The sequence below is a fragment of the Vidua macroura genome, chromosome Z, assembly GCF_024509145.1.
Source record: "Vidua macroura isolate BioBank_ID:100142 chromosome Z, ASM2450914v1, whole genome shotgun sequence".
Taxonomy (NCBI): Eukaryota; Metazoa; Chordata; class Aves; order Passeriformes; family Viduidae; genus Vidua; species Vidua macroura.
In genome coordinates this window covers 33714564-33731776 of record NC_071611.1, presented here as the reverse complement: position 1 = coordinate 33731776, position 17213 = coordinate 33714564, and the positions used below count along the sequence as shown (strand labels likewise).

At 37.0% G+C, this 17213-nt stretch overlaps 1 protein-coding gene across 9 annotated transcripts in view; it reads right to left on the bottom strand.

Annotated features, from left to right (window-relative positions):
* Window positions 1–17213, bottom strand: part of ARL15 (ADP ribosylation factor like GTPase 15) — a 281674-nt gene that overhangs the window by 217691 nt on the left and 46770 nt on the right. For 8 of the 9 annotated variants that reach the window (XM_054002684.1, XM_054002683.1, XM_054002681.1 and 5 more), the window contains 2 exons: window positions 16539–16629; window positions 15890–15946 (listed from right to left, as the gene is read on the bottom strand). The exons of the other annotated variant lie outside the window; for it this stretch is intronic. In XM_054002684.1, coding sequence (XP_053858659.1) covers window positions 15890–15943 — 54 coding nt within the window. In that variant the 5' untranslated portion in view covers window positions 15944–15946; window positions 16539–16629. The remainder of the gene's footprint in view (window positions 1–15889; window positions 15947–16538; window positions 16630–17213) is intronic. 9 annotated transcript variants of the gene reach the window in all.

Genomic DNA, 17213 nt, shown 5'->3' with positions numbered 1-17213 from the left:
TAAACAAAACAAAAATAAGGGGGCTTAGAGTGATAGAGTGATTATTGCTACAATAAATCAGTATGCAATTTTTGAGTAAAGTTTCATTAAACTAGTATTCACCTTGTATTCAAGAATAGGAGTGCTCTAAAAAGACAGAATTTTAACGTTTGTTTTATTAACAGAGTATGTATGAGAAGTCTCTAATCCAGTACTTGACCACTTTCTTGCTCAACTATGAATATTTTGCAGAGAGTTAAGAAAAGTCAGAATGATTTTTGATTAAGGAAAAAAAATACTGTTAGCAAAAAGAAATTACAACACCTTGGAAAAAGGGGTTTTAAATACTTTTTAAATGGTATGAATTCTTCTTAAGCACCATCCGGAAACTAGTGAAAAAGCTGTTTCTGAAAGGAAACTGCATTTCTCAATATACAAGGAGCTGTGTGTGAGAAAGCTCCACCAAAATAAGTTTGTATTGAATTATTATTTATATCTACATCCTGTTTATCCATTTAGAAAAAAAGTTGAGTTCATGTTCCATAGATCCCTTTGTGTAAAGCTTTAAAAAGGCTTCTGCTAAAATAGGGAGGGCCCCTGTTCTTATATCCTCCAATTCACACTCTGTGGCAACTCAGAACTTTCAACCTGGATTTCCCCAACAAAAATAAAGTCATCCTTATCGTTTCCTCATAAAGCAGTTGGTTTTAAGCTTTAAGCAAAGAAGTATAAAGGGGATATTGAACTATAGAAAAAAATACTCTTGTTATTGTTTATAGGTCTATGAAGCTTGATCAAAATACTTGACTGAAACAAACCCAAGTTTTACCAGAAAAGGCTATTGTGTGCCAAGCTATAGCTGCTTTTCTACACCTTTCTGCACATTCCCAAGACTCATAACCCTTGAAAAAGGCAGAATTGGTCACTGCCTAAGGACCCTTTCCTGGCTTCATTATAGCAGCACTGCACTGAAATGTAATTGAGGCTTGATTGCACTTGGACACTTGCCTACTTAAAGTGAAAGTTTACCTGAAAAAGTTACAGCTTACATTCAGGAACTCCTTATCTTCAAACTTTTTCTACAGGACAAAAGGTACTCCAGATACATACACTCATCTGATACAAGCTAGCACAGGACACCTCTGGACCCATACATAATTGGTTTTACTATTGTTGGCATCAAGTAGAACATCATATACTAGAATAATCCCATATTTCAGCACAAAAAATACAATTTGAAGTTCAATTTATATACTGTATTTCTGTAAAAGAAGACCAAGAGAAGCCTTATCTGCTGGGGCACAGGGGAGGAGAAAAACCCAACAAGTTCCACAAAAACACAGCAAGCCAAATCAACCCTCAAAAATATTGAATTATGGGTGAAGTCCTCAACATACACAGACTGTTTCTTTAAATTATGTTAATGTCACAATCACTCATACTATTACCCACGATTATGAAAGCATTCTGCTTTCAGACTTTTTGAAAAAAACTATGTGTTATGCTGAGTTCTACAAATATAATGTTTTCTTTCACACTTGCAAAGGTACTTCTAAGACAGAAATTGTATATAGCCTTCTGCTCAAATTATTAGATAATTGTCTCCAGTCACTTCATTGAAAACAAGCTGACTTGTATACTTGGGTTTAATTTTAAATAAATATGCCTTTCAAAATTCAGTATTATAATAATATCTAACAACACAATATACTTCTGTTTTAATTTTACACAATAGGAACTAGCCCAAAACCAAATTGTTTAAAAATGTTGCTCGAAAATATGCCAACAGAAATGTATTGCTTGAAAATTAGTTTTCATTCCTGTGGTTTTCATTTTTCTGAGTTTGCTTTTACTCAATTTGAGGACTTATTCCACACTTCCACCATGTAAAAAAAAAAAAAAAAAAAAAAAAAAAAAAAATTATTACTTCTCCCTAAACAGCTTTTTTTTCTCCTTGCTCTTGAACTTCATGAACCTCTTCAGTTTTAAACAGCGGAATTCACATTAGGTTTTGTACAAAATGGAGAAGTTTAACATTAATTTCACCTTATAAGACAGTTAGGACCTGCTGATCAGAAACTGTATTTCAAATATACGAGCATCTAAAACCAGCTGCACAGTATCTTGTCTTGTAAATATACTGAACCAGCTCGATCTGACATAGTTCAATGGTGCCATTTTGATAGTGACAGCACTGAAAAAAAAAATCACATTACTTTTACTTAGAGGTTATTTGCCTCTTCAGCTCACAGGGGCAACCCGAAACTGGTGCAGAAAATCAAGAAACTCTTCTCCATAAAAAAATTACAACCCTTTTAATGGATTTTTCAACTTCTAATTCAAGTAAGTAGGACCATATAATTAAAGTACAAATTAGAAGAAAACCTAGAAAACTGATAATTTTGTAATCTAATTTTGTTACCAAAACATTAAGTTACAAAAAAATAGCAAGAACTGTCTGAAGATAAAGTTGAAGGGAGTCCTGCTACTGACAGCCAATCATTGGCCTTTCATGACATGCAACCAGAATGTGAAACAAACTTACAATTTGTTCAAATATTTAACAGTAAAAAAGAAAGAAAAAAAAGAAAGAACAATTTCATAAAAGTCACATATATTGGCTTAGCCCTATAGACACATTTCCAACTTTTAGCAACTTTCTGAGTGTTAAATCACAAATAGAATGAGTTCTCTCTGTAAAAGATCATAGTAACACCTTCATTGGAGTTACTTGGTCTGTAATAATAAAACAGTAGTAAAACTGAATACTAAATCAAAAATAACTAAATGAATAAAAATTAAATTAATAAAATAAATACATAAATAAATATGAGGGAGAGTGATAAGAGGCAATGGCTTTAAACTAAAAGAGAAGAAGTTTAGTTAGATATTAGGAAGAAAATCTTTACTGTGAGGGTGGTTAAGCACTGACAGGTTCTCCAGAGAAACTGTGGATGCCCCATCCCTGGCAGTGTTCAAGGCCAGGTTGGAAGGCACTCTCAGTAGCCTGGGATAATGGTAGGTCCATGGAAGGGTGGTTGGAACTGGATGACCTTTAAGGTTCCTTCCACATCCTGTTGCAAATTATAAAAGTTTAAAAATTTTTATATAATTTTAGTCAGGGGTTTTGTTCACCTTTGCCCAGGGTAAAGGACTTTAAGTTCGCTTTCAAAGGAATGTTTCACCACTCGAGGCCTGATGACCTTAAAACCTTAGCAGATTTGGAGTAATACAGAAGATACACAAAAGATAAGGACCATTAACGACCATCAGCTCCAAAATCACCCCTGGCATGGCTTGTGACTCCTGGTCGGGGAAAACAGGTAAGAAAACAAAGAATGAGAACCATTGAAGGCAAAGAGATCAATAGCCAATAGGAAACGAAATACAAAGAACTGTGTAACTTGGGACCAATGAACATTGACCCAATTAATTTCTTTGGCTTTTGACTGTATAGATATGTGAAAAATCCAGTAAAAATGTGTGATTGAATGATTTTCTCTGCACAATTCAGGCAACATGGAGATGAAATTGTTTCTGTTGCACATCCTGGCCAGAATAAAGTAATGCTTTAATTCTATAACACTAAAAATGTTGGAGAGTTTTTGTTTTCCCTGCAGTTTTAGTGACACCAACACAAGCTTTTTTACAGCTCTGTGAAATGCAGGTAACTAAGGACTGAAATCTAATTACATAGCAGGTCATACTCCCTGTAAACCAAATACCATCCAATGATGGATGCATTTTGAAATTTGTTTTTTAGTTCAAAGTTTACTATTATACATAGGAAAGACTCTTAGAACCATTTTATGATCTTTAAGTCCAAGCATTAGCACGGCCAAGTCCACCATAAAACAGATCCCTTACTGCGACATCTACACATCTTTTAAATACCCCAAGGGTTGATGAATCAGCCACCTGTCTGGGAAGCCTGTTCCAAAGCCTGACCACCCTTTCCATGGCAGAATTTTGATGGAAGGTATTAGTGGGTATTATGTACAAATAGAGGAATTTAGGAACACATTTTCCTAATATCCACTCTAAACTTCGCCTGGCACAGCTTGAGGTCATTTCTTCTTATCACAGTGCTTGTTAACAGAGAAGAGGCTGACTGCCCCCAGCCACAGCCTCCTTTCATGCAATTGTAGAGAATGATAAGGTCACCCCTGAGACTCCTTTTCTCCAGGATAAGCACCCCCAGCTCCCTCAGCTGCTCCTCACAGGACTTGTGCTCCAGACCCTTCCCCAGCTCCATTGCCCTTCTCTGGACTCACTCCAGCTCCTCAGTGTCTTTCTTGCAGCAAGGAGCCCAGAGCTGGACACAGCACTGGAGGTGTGGCCTCACCAGTGCCCAGCACAGGGGGACAATCCCTGCCTTGCTCCTGCTGGCCACACCATTGCTGATCCAGGCCAGGCTGCCATTGGCCTTCTTGGCCACCTGGGCACACCCTGCCTCATGTTCAGCTGCTGTCACCAGCAGCCCCAGGTCCTCTCCAGCCACTCTGTCCCAGCCTGTGGCACTGCCTGGGGTTGTTGATAGGACCTGTCACTTGGCCTTGTTGAACCTCACACTGTTGGCCTCAGCCCATCGATGCAGCCTGTCCAGATCCCTCTGCAGAGCCTTCCTGCCCTCAACAGTCCCACTTGGTGTCATCTGCAAAATGAGTGAGGGTGCACTTGATCCCCTCATCCAGATCACTGATAAAGATATTAAACAGAAGTTCCCCCAGTGCTGAGCCCTGGGGAACCCCACTCATGACCGGCCACCAGCTGGATGGAACTCCACTCACCACCACTCTCTGGGCCCAGCCATCCAGGCAGTTTTTAATCCAGCAAAGAGTGCACCTTTTTTCTGACTGTAAGACAAAGAATGATAGAATGGTTTGGGTTGGAAGGGACCATTAAGATCATCCAGTTCCAATCTCCCTCCCAAGGGCAGGGCCAGCTTCCACTAGACCAGGTTGCTCTAAGCCCCATATAACCTTGAGCTAAAAAGTTTAAAGTGAAGCAAGAAAGCTTAACAGGAAATTTAGACTAGATTTTAGAAAAACAGTGTGTAGAAAGTAGGGCTAGTTGAGCTCAGGAAGAGTTCATCAGAAGAGATTATGGAACCTGATGTGTTTTTTTTAGAAAAGCAATCTGGTCAGAAATGGTTTGGTCATAGTTCATCCTGCTTCTGAGCCAGGAATTAATTAGATGACTCTCACTCCTTTCAGCTGTATTTATTATGATGTCATCATGTGTACATGAAAAACAGAAACATTTGTGCATTAAGGGAGATTCCCTTTTTCTTAGGCTTCTTATACTTCACCAATCTATGCCATGAAGTCTTGCATCAGCAACACACAAATCCTTTAAGTCATATGTTTATAAAACACTTTTCTCTATTAAGCCTTTCTTCCAAAATGTATTTCAACCTTGTCAAACCCAAAACAGCTATTAAAAAAGATCTTTACAGAAAGACTTTTTTTGATATCCCAAATTAATCTTGGAAAAACCCCACCAAGACTCAAAGCCTATTCTTCAAATAAGGAGTCTGTTTTCAGTACAAAACACAGACAAAGCCAACAGAAAGTTACCTATGTCAGTTTAAGAGCTAAGGAATACAGTGTCCAGTGCCTAAACAGCAACCTGAGAGACCTGCAATAGTTCATCATACTGAGCATATAATAGTAAAAACTTATATACCATTTCTATCATTTCTTTTCAGTCCTCCACTTTTCCTTAAGAAAAGAAGTCCTTCCTCATGACAGTTGCTAGAGTAAGCAGGCAATACACATGCTGCAATATAACACAAGCAGCTTTTCTTAAAAAATATTCCAGCAATGAGGGGAACAGGGAGTCAAAACCAGAAAATCTTAAACCCTGGTCACACACAATATCACAGTTAACATATATGGGGAAAAAATGGTTACTTCATTTGAATCAGATGCTAGGAGAAAAAATTATTCCAGCTTACCTAGTGCACGCATCTTATAAAGCAACCTTGTAAAGAAAGCTTGAAAGAAGTCAGAGGAGAACAGAGAAGTGACAACATGAAATTAAGTGGCATTCTTTGCAATATTCAACAACTTGAGCAGATTACTAACATCTTCCTTCCTCAGGAAAGAGCTTCCCACACTACAGAATTTTAAAAGAGAAAATCCTTAACTCCCACAAAAGCAGCCACAAAACCCCTTTTCTGAATCCCATGCTATAATTCGCAAACAAATTTGCAAACACAACACATTATTTCTAATTATGTTCTAATTTCAATGATAAAAAGAGCAGAAGGCTCATATAAGTATTCAAATGCCCAGACACCAATCACCTAAGGCATGCACTGCAATTCAGAACCACAAGATCTTGCATACAACTTGCTGTGGAAAATCAGTAAATTCTTTACATTTTACACCTCAGTTTAGCCTGCTGAATAACAAAATAGCTTGTGTCTCATTGGGAAAGTTGAGATCTGTGAGATTTGGGAATATAAGCGTATGGAATAATAAAAACCTCATAAGGAAGTGTTCCACAGGCATTTAAATACATTCGGATTTTGTAATTATTTAGAGCTTTATTCATATTCACCATTTAAAGCTGATTTATCAGCCACTAAATTATTATTGGAGACTGATAGCTTGTAAAAGATTAATTAATTACAGGCTCAGCATAAAACTCACCTAAAATAACAATTTCTTTTATTGTGGTTTTCTTGTTTATTATCTAATAGTCCTAGAGCCTCAGTTCAGCTTAGTTTACTCCACAGTAGTTGTTTTTTGGGTTTCTAGTTGTTTGGGGTTAGGTTTTTGGTTGGTTGGTTTTCTTCTTTTCTTTTTAAATATACATTTTGACCTTTTTATTTATGGATTATTTGGATTTAAAATTCTTTTATGATCCCAATATTATTCTTTCCTGCAAGGCTGAGGTCCAGTATTTGGGGCGCTCACCTACCACGGCCATTGCTTTTTAATCTGGTATGAAAAGGTGTGTATTTCCACATTTGATCCTTTTCAGAGTCATCTTCTTGTTCAAAGTCAAGTGAGATGGCACGGTGAAAAGCATTTTAGAACCACTGAAACTAAGAGTTATTTCCTCCTAACATCCCACAATATGATCCAATCTGCTCATAAGCCTCTCTCTTAGTAGACTCATTCTCTTCCATGGCCAATAAATTCAAGCAGAGAAAAAAAACAACACACAACTCTTATGAAGAGCAAGGCAAACGTATCTGAAACACAAATCCTGCTGCCAATAACCAGAAGTCTTTGTCAAGTCTTACTCAATACATTTGCTTCACTTTCCCCCCATGGTTCCAGATCTTTTGCCTATAAAGATTTAACTTCACAACAAATCCCACCTCTTTTTCCACACATAGACAAGAAGCACACTTGGCAAGATCTTGCACAGTTTCCCAATACACTGATGTGTTTGAGGTAATCCCTGTCTGCCTGTAGCTTGCTTGTCACAGCAGAGACCTGAGTCAGTATGGAACAAAGTAGCAACCTCTGTCAGGCCTCTAGGTATGACCCTGTACAGAAGGGTTATTACTTACACATATGTATTCCAGAGAATTGCACTGGAATGTTTTCCACAAAATCCAAGATGACAACTAAATGAAGTAAGCAGATCTCCAAGAGAGCACTAACACAACATGGGCCTGGTTAAGAAACAAAATCTCACGTTTTCGAAGTGTGTGCACTTTTAGAATTGGGGAACAAATAATTATCTTCCATTAGGGTGAAGTGTATGTTGTCTGGCTACATTACAGTGTAAAGAATGCTTAAAAAATCCATGATTAATGCAATTTGAGGCAAGGGTACATGAAAATATGGGTAGTGGTTTTTTGTCTGAGATGTAACATTTATTAATGTTGAGTGACATGTTTCACTAAACCAGGTTGCTCAAAGCCCCATCCAACCTATCCTTGAATACTTTCAGGGATGGGGCATCCACAGCTTCTCATGGCAACCTGTACAAGCACCTCACCATCTTCACAGCAAATAATTTCTCACTAATATCTAACCTAAATTTGTCTCTTTCAGTTCAAAGCCATTCCCCCTTTTCCTATATCACTACATGTCCTTGTAAAAGTCCCAGCTATGGCATGGAAACATGTTGCCCTTGAAAAAGAAGAAACAAGTTGTTTTGAAAAAGAAATCACTGGAAGATTATGGATCCGTTCAACATGGTGCCAGCATGTGCCCAAGGCTAAAATGAAGTTTTGAAAATGCTACTGAGCAGCTACTCTCAGTTCTGTCATCAGCATGCAGCTGGAAGCCCAGGAAACATACAGCAGACTTGTGTGTCCCACTCTTAAATTACACTTTGATTTGGAGAAGAGGAGGAGAAAGTGGGACATTTCATTCCATTGGCTGTTGCTGCTTTCCTCACTCTAATTTTAAAAAACCCTCTTTCAGATGAGAAGCTCTGCAGATTGTATCTGGAGATCCACCAGTGTTATTTTTCTGAAATGTGTAAAGGTCCCAGTAAATGAATCAAGGATTTTGAAAATGCACATGCTGGAATTTTTTGGGTTATCCTGTGCAGCACCAGAAGTTTGACTCACTGTTCCTTGCAGGTCCTTTCCAACACAGGACATTCCACAATAAAATAACTGCATGACAAATAATTTGTGTCAGTGAGGTCTTCAAGACACCAGAAGGATTGAGTGAAACAAAATAGATCTAGAACATTCACTGGTAGCATTAAATAAAGCTTAAAAAAATCAAGTTGTAAGTTTGGGAAGCCCTGGGACAAACACTGCTGCAAACAGAGGTACTAGATTTTTGCCTGCATTGACACAGGCAATTGTGACAATACCAGAAACAGAATTTTAAAATCTTGGTTACAACATATCATGTCATAGCTGTATGTAGCTTTGCTTTCCCTGACAAAAGATAATCTTACACCACTTATCACATTTTTACCATTTCCTAAAGGTCTATTGCCCAAAATAGCATTTGAGATCCTAGTAACACACACTTACTCAAAAGCTTCCTTTTGAAATTTAGGTATATATAGTCATAGGAGTGGAATCATAGTATGAATTTATGACATCTATTAAACACTATTGTTTTCTACTCTTAAACAATATAATACCCAGCAATATAAACACAGTAAAAGTTCAATATAGTTTTGTACTATATAAATCCTTGCCATAAAATGAAATGGCGCTCAAAAGTTTTCTTATGACAAAACATAACTAGCTTTATGATTTGTATGCAATATAATCAAATTTATCAAAATGCAAATACTGTAATAGAAGGCAGATCTAAAAGCATTATTTACTTTAAAAGGCTCTAAAGGGTGCTGTAGAACAGCCTTTCCAAAAGCATTTATGGATTTAATTATACATTAATACAATCTTAAACTACTTTGAAGACAGAAGACTCTTATAAAGACTATAATTATAAAGTAGCAACAGATATTCAGCAAACTACTTTGAAAACTAACTTCAACACCTAGGCAAACATCTTCCACTTTAGGGAGAGAAGAAAAACTAAAAACACTATGGATATACGTAAAGTGATGGTAAGAATTAGAAGTGGTTTTCCACCAAAAAAAAGTTAATTCATGAGCAGATTCAATTTTGTGGCATTTGATACACTTTCTTTTTTTTTTAATCTACTATCCACTTGTATGGCTTCTTCCCTTAATAGATACCTATTCTTGAACAAACACAGGATGTCTTCAGAAAACAGAGTTAAACTATTTACAGTAGCAATCATAATAGTAACTTATCATTGATGGCCTCAGGATACAGTGCATGCATGTTCACAGGAAAAAGCAATCTTCTCTCACTCTAACAGAATTTTCGAGCTCAAAGAACAAAAGTTTAGGAGCTGCAGAACAAACTTTTCCCACTTCTGCTGCAATATGGAGTCTTGTGAAAGATGCAATTATTCTGCAAGCATAATTTTTAGTGCTCTATGGTTGTCCAATTGCTGCTAAAGGCAAATACAGACCAACAACAAATACTTTGTAACTCATATGCAAAAGCAACACAGTTTTTGGCAAGATTATTACTAAAAAAAAAAACCAGAACAATAAAAAAACCCTGCAGCTACATGCAAAATATTATGAGTGATACATACTACTGTTGCTCCCTATTTCCACTTGCAGATCACCTATTAGATTCTTTCTTATCCAACTGTACAAGGTAGAGGATATGATTGCATGCGCACAGACGCAGGACATGCAACTTTGACCACAATCACAGGGAGCTTGCTTTTCATCACAACTTAGAATTGCCCAGTCAGGAATCCTTGCAAATCAATTTGCTCTTCTGCACATTTCATTGCTATGCATGGTCCCAGCCTCAGGATTATAGAACCTGAAAGAAAAAATTCACTTTCACTGAAGAGCAACTTGTAGTTTTTTCACCTGCTCAATAATTCAAATGCTACAGTGAACTAATAGATTTGCAATTTGCCACTAATTCAACATTAGTTGAATCCCCTTGCTGTCTTTCAAAGTCCACAATCTGAGTGCACCTCTGATTTCAAACAGGTCATTTTTTCATAGGAGACTGTCCAAATTTTGCATATTTTTACTTTGCAATGTACTTACAAATTACTTTTTAAACCCACTATATTAAATTAAAACATTTCTCTTCTTTTTGGAATTAAAGAGGCTACTTTGCAAACTACACCAGAAAAGGATGCTCAGCAGAGGCCATCAGAAAAATTCCATACTCATACCATCACCCCCTGCATCACTTGAGCCTAACAAGGGTAGTTTATTTTCCACATCAAGCACCATGAAGGCAAAATACAACATTTTGACAACACATTACACAACTGTTTTCTGGACAGGCAGCAAGAATGAGGATTAGGAATCCTGACTTCCAAAGGGAAGAAGCAAAACAGCACTTATGTACAGGATAACTAACCCCAAAGCTTTGATAAATGCAAATTGAACAGCATCCTGTCTGAACAGAAAAGATTGGAGACTTTCGTAATAATGATCTGGGCTTTTCCTTTTGTCCTCCCTAAAGCTAATGGCCTGTGGAACAACACTGCTGTTCTCTAGAGCAGGGAGGAGCCATGGACAGTAGAGACAAATCAGATGGAACAAAACCTGTATTCATAAAGTCCCTAGCCCAGGACAAAGCTCTATTCCAACTTGCAAGTTTGTCCAACAGAGATTCTGACAAAAATTAACAGGCTAATTTGGCAAACCATACCTTTCCCAGTGAAATCAATTACTAATTGTCAGAGGTTCTCAAAGAGCTGGGAACCCAGTGTATGTCACTGAGTAGCCCGGGGAAACAATGCTGTCACAGCAGCACTGGCTACACCAAGCTGCTGAGCTCTTTGAGCAGGTAACATGAGCTCTGGCCACAAGGACAGACTCTCAGCAATGTCAGCACAGTTCACTTTAACCAAGGAACTCCCTGGAGAGAAAGGGGAAGAGATTTGTATTCTGATCCACACTCCTGGCCCAGTCTTGATGCTCTCCCCCTTCACCTGTCTTTACTTTCCTCATTTGAAAAAATGTTACAACTGTTCTTTTATTTCAGGAAAAGTAGAAAAGAAAGTCTCAGCTCATAGTACAAAACCCACAATGTATCTAACATTCACGTGCACAGAGTGACACACACATCAGGACAGTCTGCCTCTCTCTCTCCTGTTTAGGTTGGTAGCAACACAAATCACAGCTAGCATGGCTCAAGCAGCTTGACTACAGGTTGGCAACAACAAAGCAGGCACAGTCCCACCCAACACAAGTCACTGCCAAGACTGGGGTGATAGCAAGTACCTTTCATTTAAGGCTGGAAGTTAAAAACGTTTAGACCTTTCCTTTCCAACAGGCTATCCATAGAATATTAGCAGTGACTGAATGGAATTATCTACATTTCCCCAAGGGTAGCACATAAAAAGACTTTTTCATGATGCACTTTTGCGCTTTTGTTTTGCTGCTCATGTCAAGGACATGACATGGGAAAGGGAGGAGTAGACAGGATATGCTATATGAACACTGTTATTACTTTAACTTAGTATTTTCCAATGGGAAACCATGTCAGGGAGGGGAAGAGTCTCATAGGAAGCTTTCCACACTCTAAGTCACAGGACGACTCCAGGAACCTCCCAGGCATGTTCCCATGATTACCTCCTATTTCACAGCTGCCTTTAGTTGTTAGCTTAGTTGATTTCTCTTCTTTTAAGAGCTTCCTCTCCACCACTTCATAAGTAAATGCTATTTCTTTTTTGTTCTAATACCAACAAATTCCTTAGCACAACAGCTGATTCCAGCCAAACCATTTCAAGACATGAATTTATCATTATAAACAAAGACAAATGTAAGTAAGTCCAAAGTAAACCAGAAAACGAAAAGCACATTTGCATCATTTACAAACTATATGCAACCATATACAAACTATAGCAAGCAAAGCTGTAAAAATGCATAATTTATTTCCACTTCTCATTGCATTCAAATTCAAGCTAAGAGGCTTCTAAAATTAAGATATTGGTTATTGATGATTTCCAGGAAGAAGATGCCAGCATTGATGCAATGTTGCCACGGTGCATCGCTTTTGCCATACCCAGCATTTGAAAGCAGAAAGAGCTACAAGGAGCTTTTTGTTACCCTTGTGTTGCTTTGAAACAAAATTATTTATCTACTGATGCCATATTTTGAAACCAAGAAAAACTTACTTTCTAATTTCCTGCAACAGGAAAATGTATCTTCCAGTATTTTTCCTTCTAATATATACCAGTAAAAGATTATGCTTCCACTAGGCCTTCGCAGGTATTTTTGCATGGTTCTCACCCCTGTAGAGGCTTTTGTCCTTGTTTTTCTATCTAAAACAACGAGTTATGTGAAAATTTCATTTTGCATGTTCCTGCAGTCACATTTAAAGGTTAGGGACAGAAAGAATGCCTTATTACCCCTGTTGAAAAAAGCTTAAAATTATATGCAAATGGATGAAAAGAAAAAAGTCTCAAGGGCTACTACAGAGTATCAGAGAACTGTCCAGAGTATGTGCACACAATCACACACGCTGTTTCCAAGATGGAGTATAAAGGTGGCAAGTGTTCTATCATAAAATCTGTTTTACAAGACAAAAAAATGTGGACTATTTTCCCTCTGAGGTTCATGTAAGTAGAATTCTCCATCTTTATTTTAACAGAATCTTTACCTGGTTAAGAAAATTAAATCAGAAACAGAAAGGAAATAAATTATAGCCTTTGTTACAAGCTGTCATATGCTTACAGTCTCCAGAGTCACACAGATTCACAAATTTATCCGCCTGCTCCCACACATCCAATTGACACATCTGATGGAGACACTAGTATGGTGGAAGAGGCAGAAACTTGCACCTGAAAAACCGGTACTTCTGAGATAAGCTATGTGAAACAAGTTGAGTTTTATTTTCATTGTTTGGTTGATTTCTTAATCCCAAAAAAATTTAATTTGAGTTTATGATAATGTTTTCCTTTTAGATGGAAACATCTATCAGTTTCAGACCCCTACAAATATCTGTATCGTTTTTATATTAACCACCTCTGCTTTGCTCTTCCTCCCTTCAAGGGTAATCTTTAATCATTACTTTGAAAGTAATCTCATCTAGTTAATTCACCTGTAATAGGCATTACATCTCCTCCTGTATTCTTGCAAAGATACAGGTCTTCTCCTTGCTGAAGGCAGCACAGGCTGTTTTGCCATAGATCACCATGTAAACTCTTCCCCCATCTCATAATCTGCACATTCCATAAAAACAGGAAGCCTATTTAATGGTGTAGTACAGTTGATGTAATGAGTGCTTTATAGTGTTACTGATAAGCAGCTTGATAACAGACTAACAGTTGAGATGTCTGTAGTCCAAAGGACTAAAAGGCTTACTTGCAGCACTGTACCACGAGGACATGCAGAACAGGAAGTGTTCAAGTACCTCAGTACAAGCTGAACACATGGCGCTGCTAAGGACTGGCATCTGTGAGACTACTTAGATTTGGATAAAAATCAATAAGCTAGCAAACAAAATCAACCGAATCTGCAAAATAGCACACAGCAGAAAGTACAAGACCCAAGGAATTAGTTAGAAGGGAAATATGAACTGGAGTTTTGTGGAGGTTTGCTTCTTGACATCAGTATGGAGCACTCAATACCTGACAGCTGCCAGACTTCTGACACACCTGAGCAACAAATCCAGTGACAGTTACAAGCACAATGAGGGTATGGTACACAGGCAAAAATTATCACACTGTGTTTCTGCACAGCTCTCACTTCAGCAGGCCTCTCTGTTTACTATGATACCAAAACTGTACAAACCTTCTTCCAGTCAGATCATCTGAAACTCACCATTGCAATGACAGGCATTTTATGTAAGCAAGTATTCTCTGCAGCTAGCATTTTCCTAAAGGAACTATTTTAGCCTTCAAATGCACTTTACATGGCATGCCCTGCCCAGTACACTGTGGCCATAACACCGCATCTCCAGATGCTCTGAAGCCTAGTCATCATCCCCCTCACTATCGTCCATTAAGTACCAGCAGAAAATGAAATCAAATGAAGCAAGCTGGTTTTATTTCACAATTTAAAACATTTGATAAAATTAAGTATTTTGCTGCCCAAAAGGTCAGAGTGAGATACTAGTTACTCAACTATCACTATAACTGCAGCTACCACAACTTAGCAGAGCACTCTAGTATACAAACAACACTTGACCTATTTTAAACTAAAACATAACTGATTACTGTCAGAGGATGTACTACATTTTACCTTCTCATACCCAGGTCTGTAATACACACATATTTATGCTTGGACATTCCCTGAAATTAATTTGAGCAGCTTACTCTAGCCTTCTAAAGAACTAGCAGACCATCTGAGTACCTTGCAGCCATTGAAACCTCAGACTGTAACCCTCTCTGATCCTTAAGATAGTATACTCTTATCACACAGTAATTTTTATACAGAAAGTCTTTCTAAAAAATTTAAATACCATAAGGAAATATGCCTTTGACTCTTCTTTTTCTACCATTTAAAAGACTTTTAGATTTTGAAAACAGAAAGCAGGCAAATGTCACGGGAAAAAAACCTCAAGCAGATATTAAACACTACCTGGAACCAAATTCTGTGAACAAAAGCAAATGTTAAGCTTTGAGATTCTGTCCTCAAGTAAGACTTACTGATGGCACATAGCACTCATCACTGTTGTTCAAAACTCACCTATACTTTTGACTGTCTGAAGTGGTAAGTTCCAGGCTTCCTCCTGAGAAGTGTTAACATTAGGAGCAGCATTCCCACTCCAAAAGTTCCAGGATATGAAGTATGATTTGAGCAACTGCATCTTATACATTGTGTAAGCTCTATTTACACTATATTATTGTAATGTATTAATTAAAGTTAATTTCTACAAAAACCCATTCATCTAACTGTTCTCATCATTAATTAGAACAACTGGGAGCAGAAAAAAAATGCTAGCATATTTGGGACACATAATTGAAGCAAACTTCTTATTTCTTTTATATAAGGTTTGTTCAGTTTAACTTAAAAGCATTTCCAAAATGTTAAGGCTCTCCAGACAAAATTAAAATATGTGCATTTAGCTAACATGTTTTAATATGTGACATTACTCAAACATCATAGATATTTAATGGCAAATGTACATAAACCCTCCAGCAATTACATTACACAAGAATTTTCAGCAACTGATGCACATGGATGCTAAATTTTCTTCCACCTCAAGAGGCTGGCTGAATTTTTCTTTACCTTTTTTTAACTAAAGTGGAAGATACTACTTTTCTGGTTTTAGTAATCTTTGAAAGGACAAAAATCTACTGTAATTTGTTTATGCAAACTAGCTTGACAAATCCCTTTTGCTATCTGCATTGCTTCAATCCAATCCTAAAAACTTATGTAACTTCTTTTCACTCAAATGGCATTAACACTAACAAAAAATACTTAGTTAGTTAGAACATTGCCTTACCGTGTAAATGCCAATTCTACAAACAGCAAATGAGAGCTGGATACATTCAGACATAGTCTAAAGGAATTAAAATAAAGACATTATCAAGAATGCTATTTATTAAGAACTACTTTTCTTCCCATCTCTCCCCTCTCCCCTGAAAGAAATACCTTCTTCAAAGCTGTATTAAACAACCTTAGAAAAATGCCAAATAAATTCAGGTTATACAGATACATACTACTTTTCATACAGAAGCAGCTAAGTGTAGAGATGTCAACACCTTCACACTCACTAGTTCAGTATATCATTATAGGTCTCAAATTATCTAATGATCCCAAAAATACCTGTACACAACATTAATGATTTGCACATAAGCTTTCGGTCTCATTTATTTTTATCTACTCTGATTTAAAAACAATCTGCAAGAATCATTTTAATGGAGTGCTTTTTGGCCTCTTAGTGGACTGTAAAGAGCTTCTGTGTTTATATTTTCCTCTCCCTTTACCATCACTGAAACTGTCTTCCTCTATATACCAGAATAACACATATAATTTAACGTTTGCACATTTCTGGGGCCTTATTGCTTTAGTTTTCTGAAGTAGAACATGAAAATAGAACATTTTATTTAATCTGCTCTTAAGCTGGGAATAATTATATTAAAAGTTTTTACCCTCAACTTGCTCAACTTCCAATCTCCTGTGATGCCACAATTCTAGGTCTTCTGCAGTCACCCAGAGAGGCTGAGGATGGACTACAAATTTCTGATGAAACAGATGAAAAACACCTTCTTTAATTAGCACAACAAAGCCAGGAAATAAATGCAGCTCTCCAACACCAAAATAAAAACTACTGTATGTTTGCCATATTTCCTATACAACTACGTAAAATAAACTAAGCTTACAATTATTTATTCAGAAGAATAATTGAGGAATTACTTTATATAAGGTATTTGAAAGACAAAACTTAAAGTCTTCAGGCAGAACATTTTCATTACATGTTTAAAAAGTTCACACGTTATCTAAGATAAAGTGTTGGATGATACAGGCTTTAAACATACCAGTCAAAACATCTTTTCAGCATCTGCTTTCTAATTTCTCCCTCCCTCCAAAAAAAAAAGAAACTGAATTGAAATACCCATTTAATTAGAATTGGGATTTAAAAAAAAAAAAACAAAACAATAGATCTTGTTAATTACAAGTAATAAAAAAAAATGTGTAGCAACATTTTTCTTTTGGTGTTAACTGTTATATCTAAATTTTAAACAAACAGTATTTCACTGAACTGTCTGAAAGTCAAAAAGCACAGCACAAAAACCTGAAAACAAACTTCAGTAGAACAACTGATT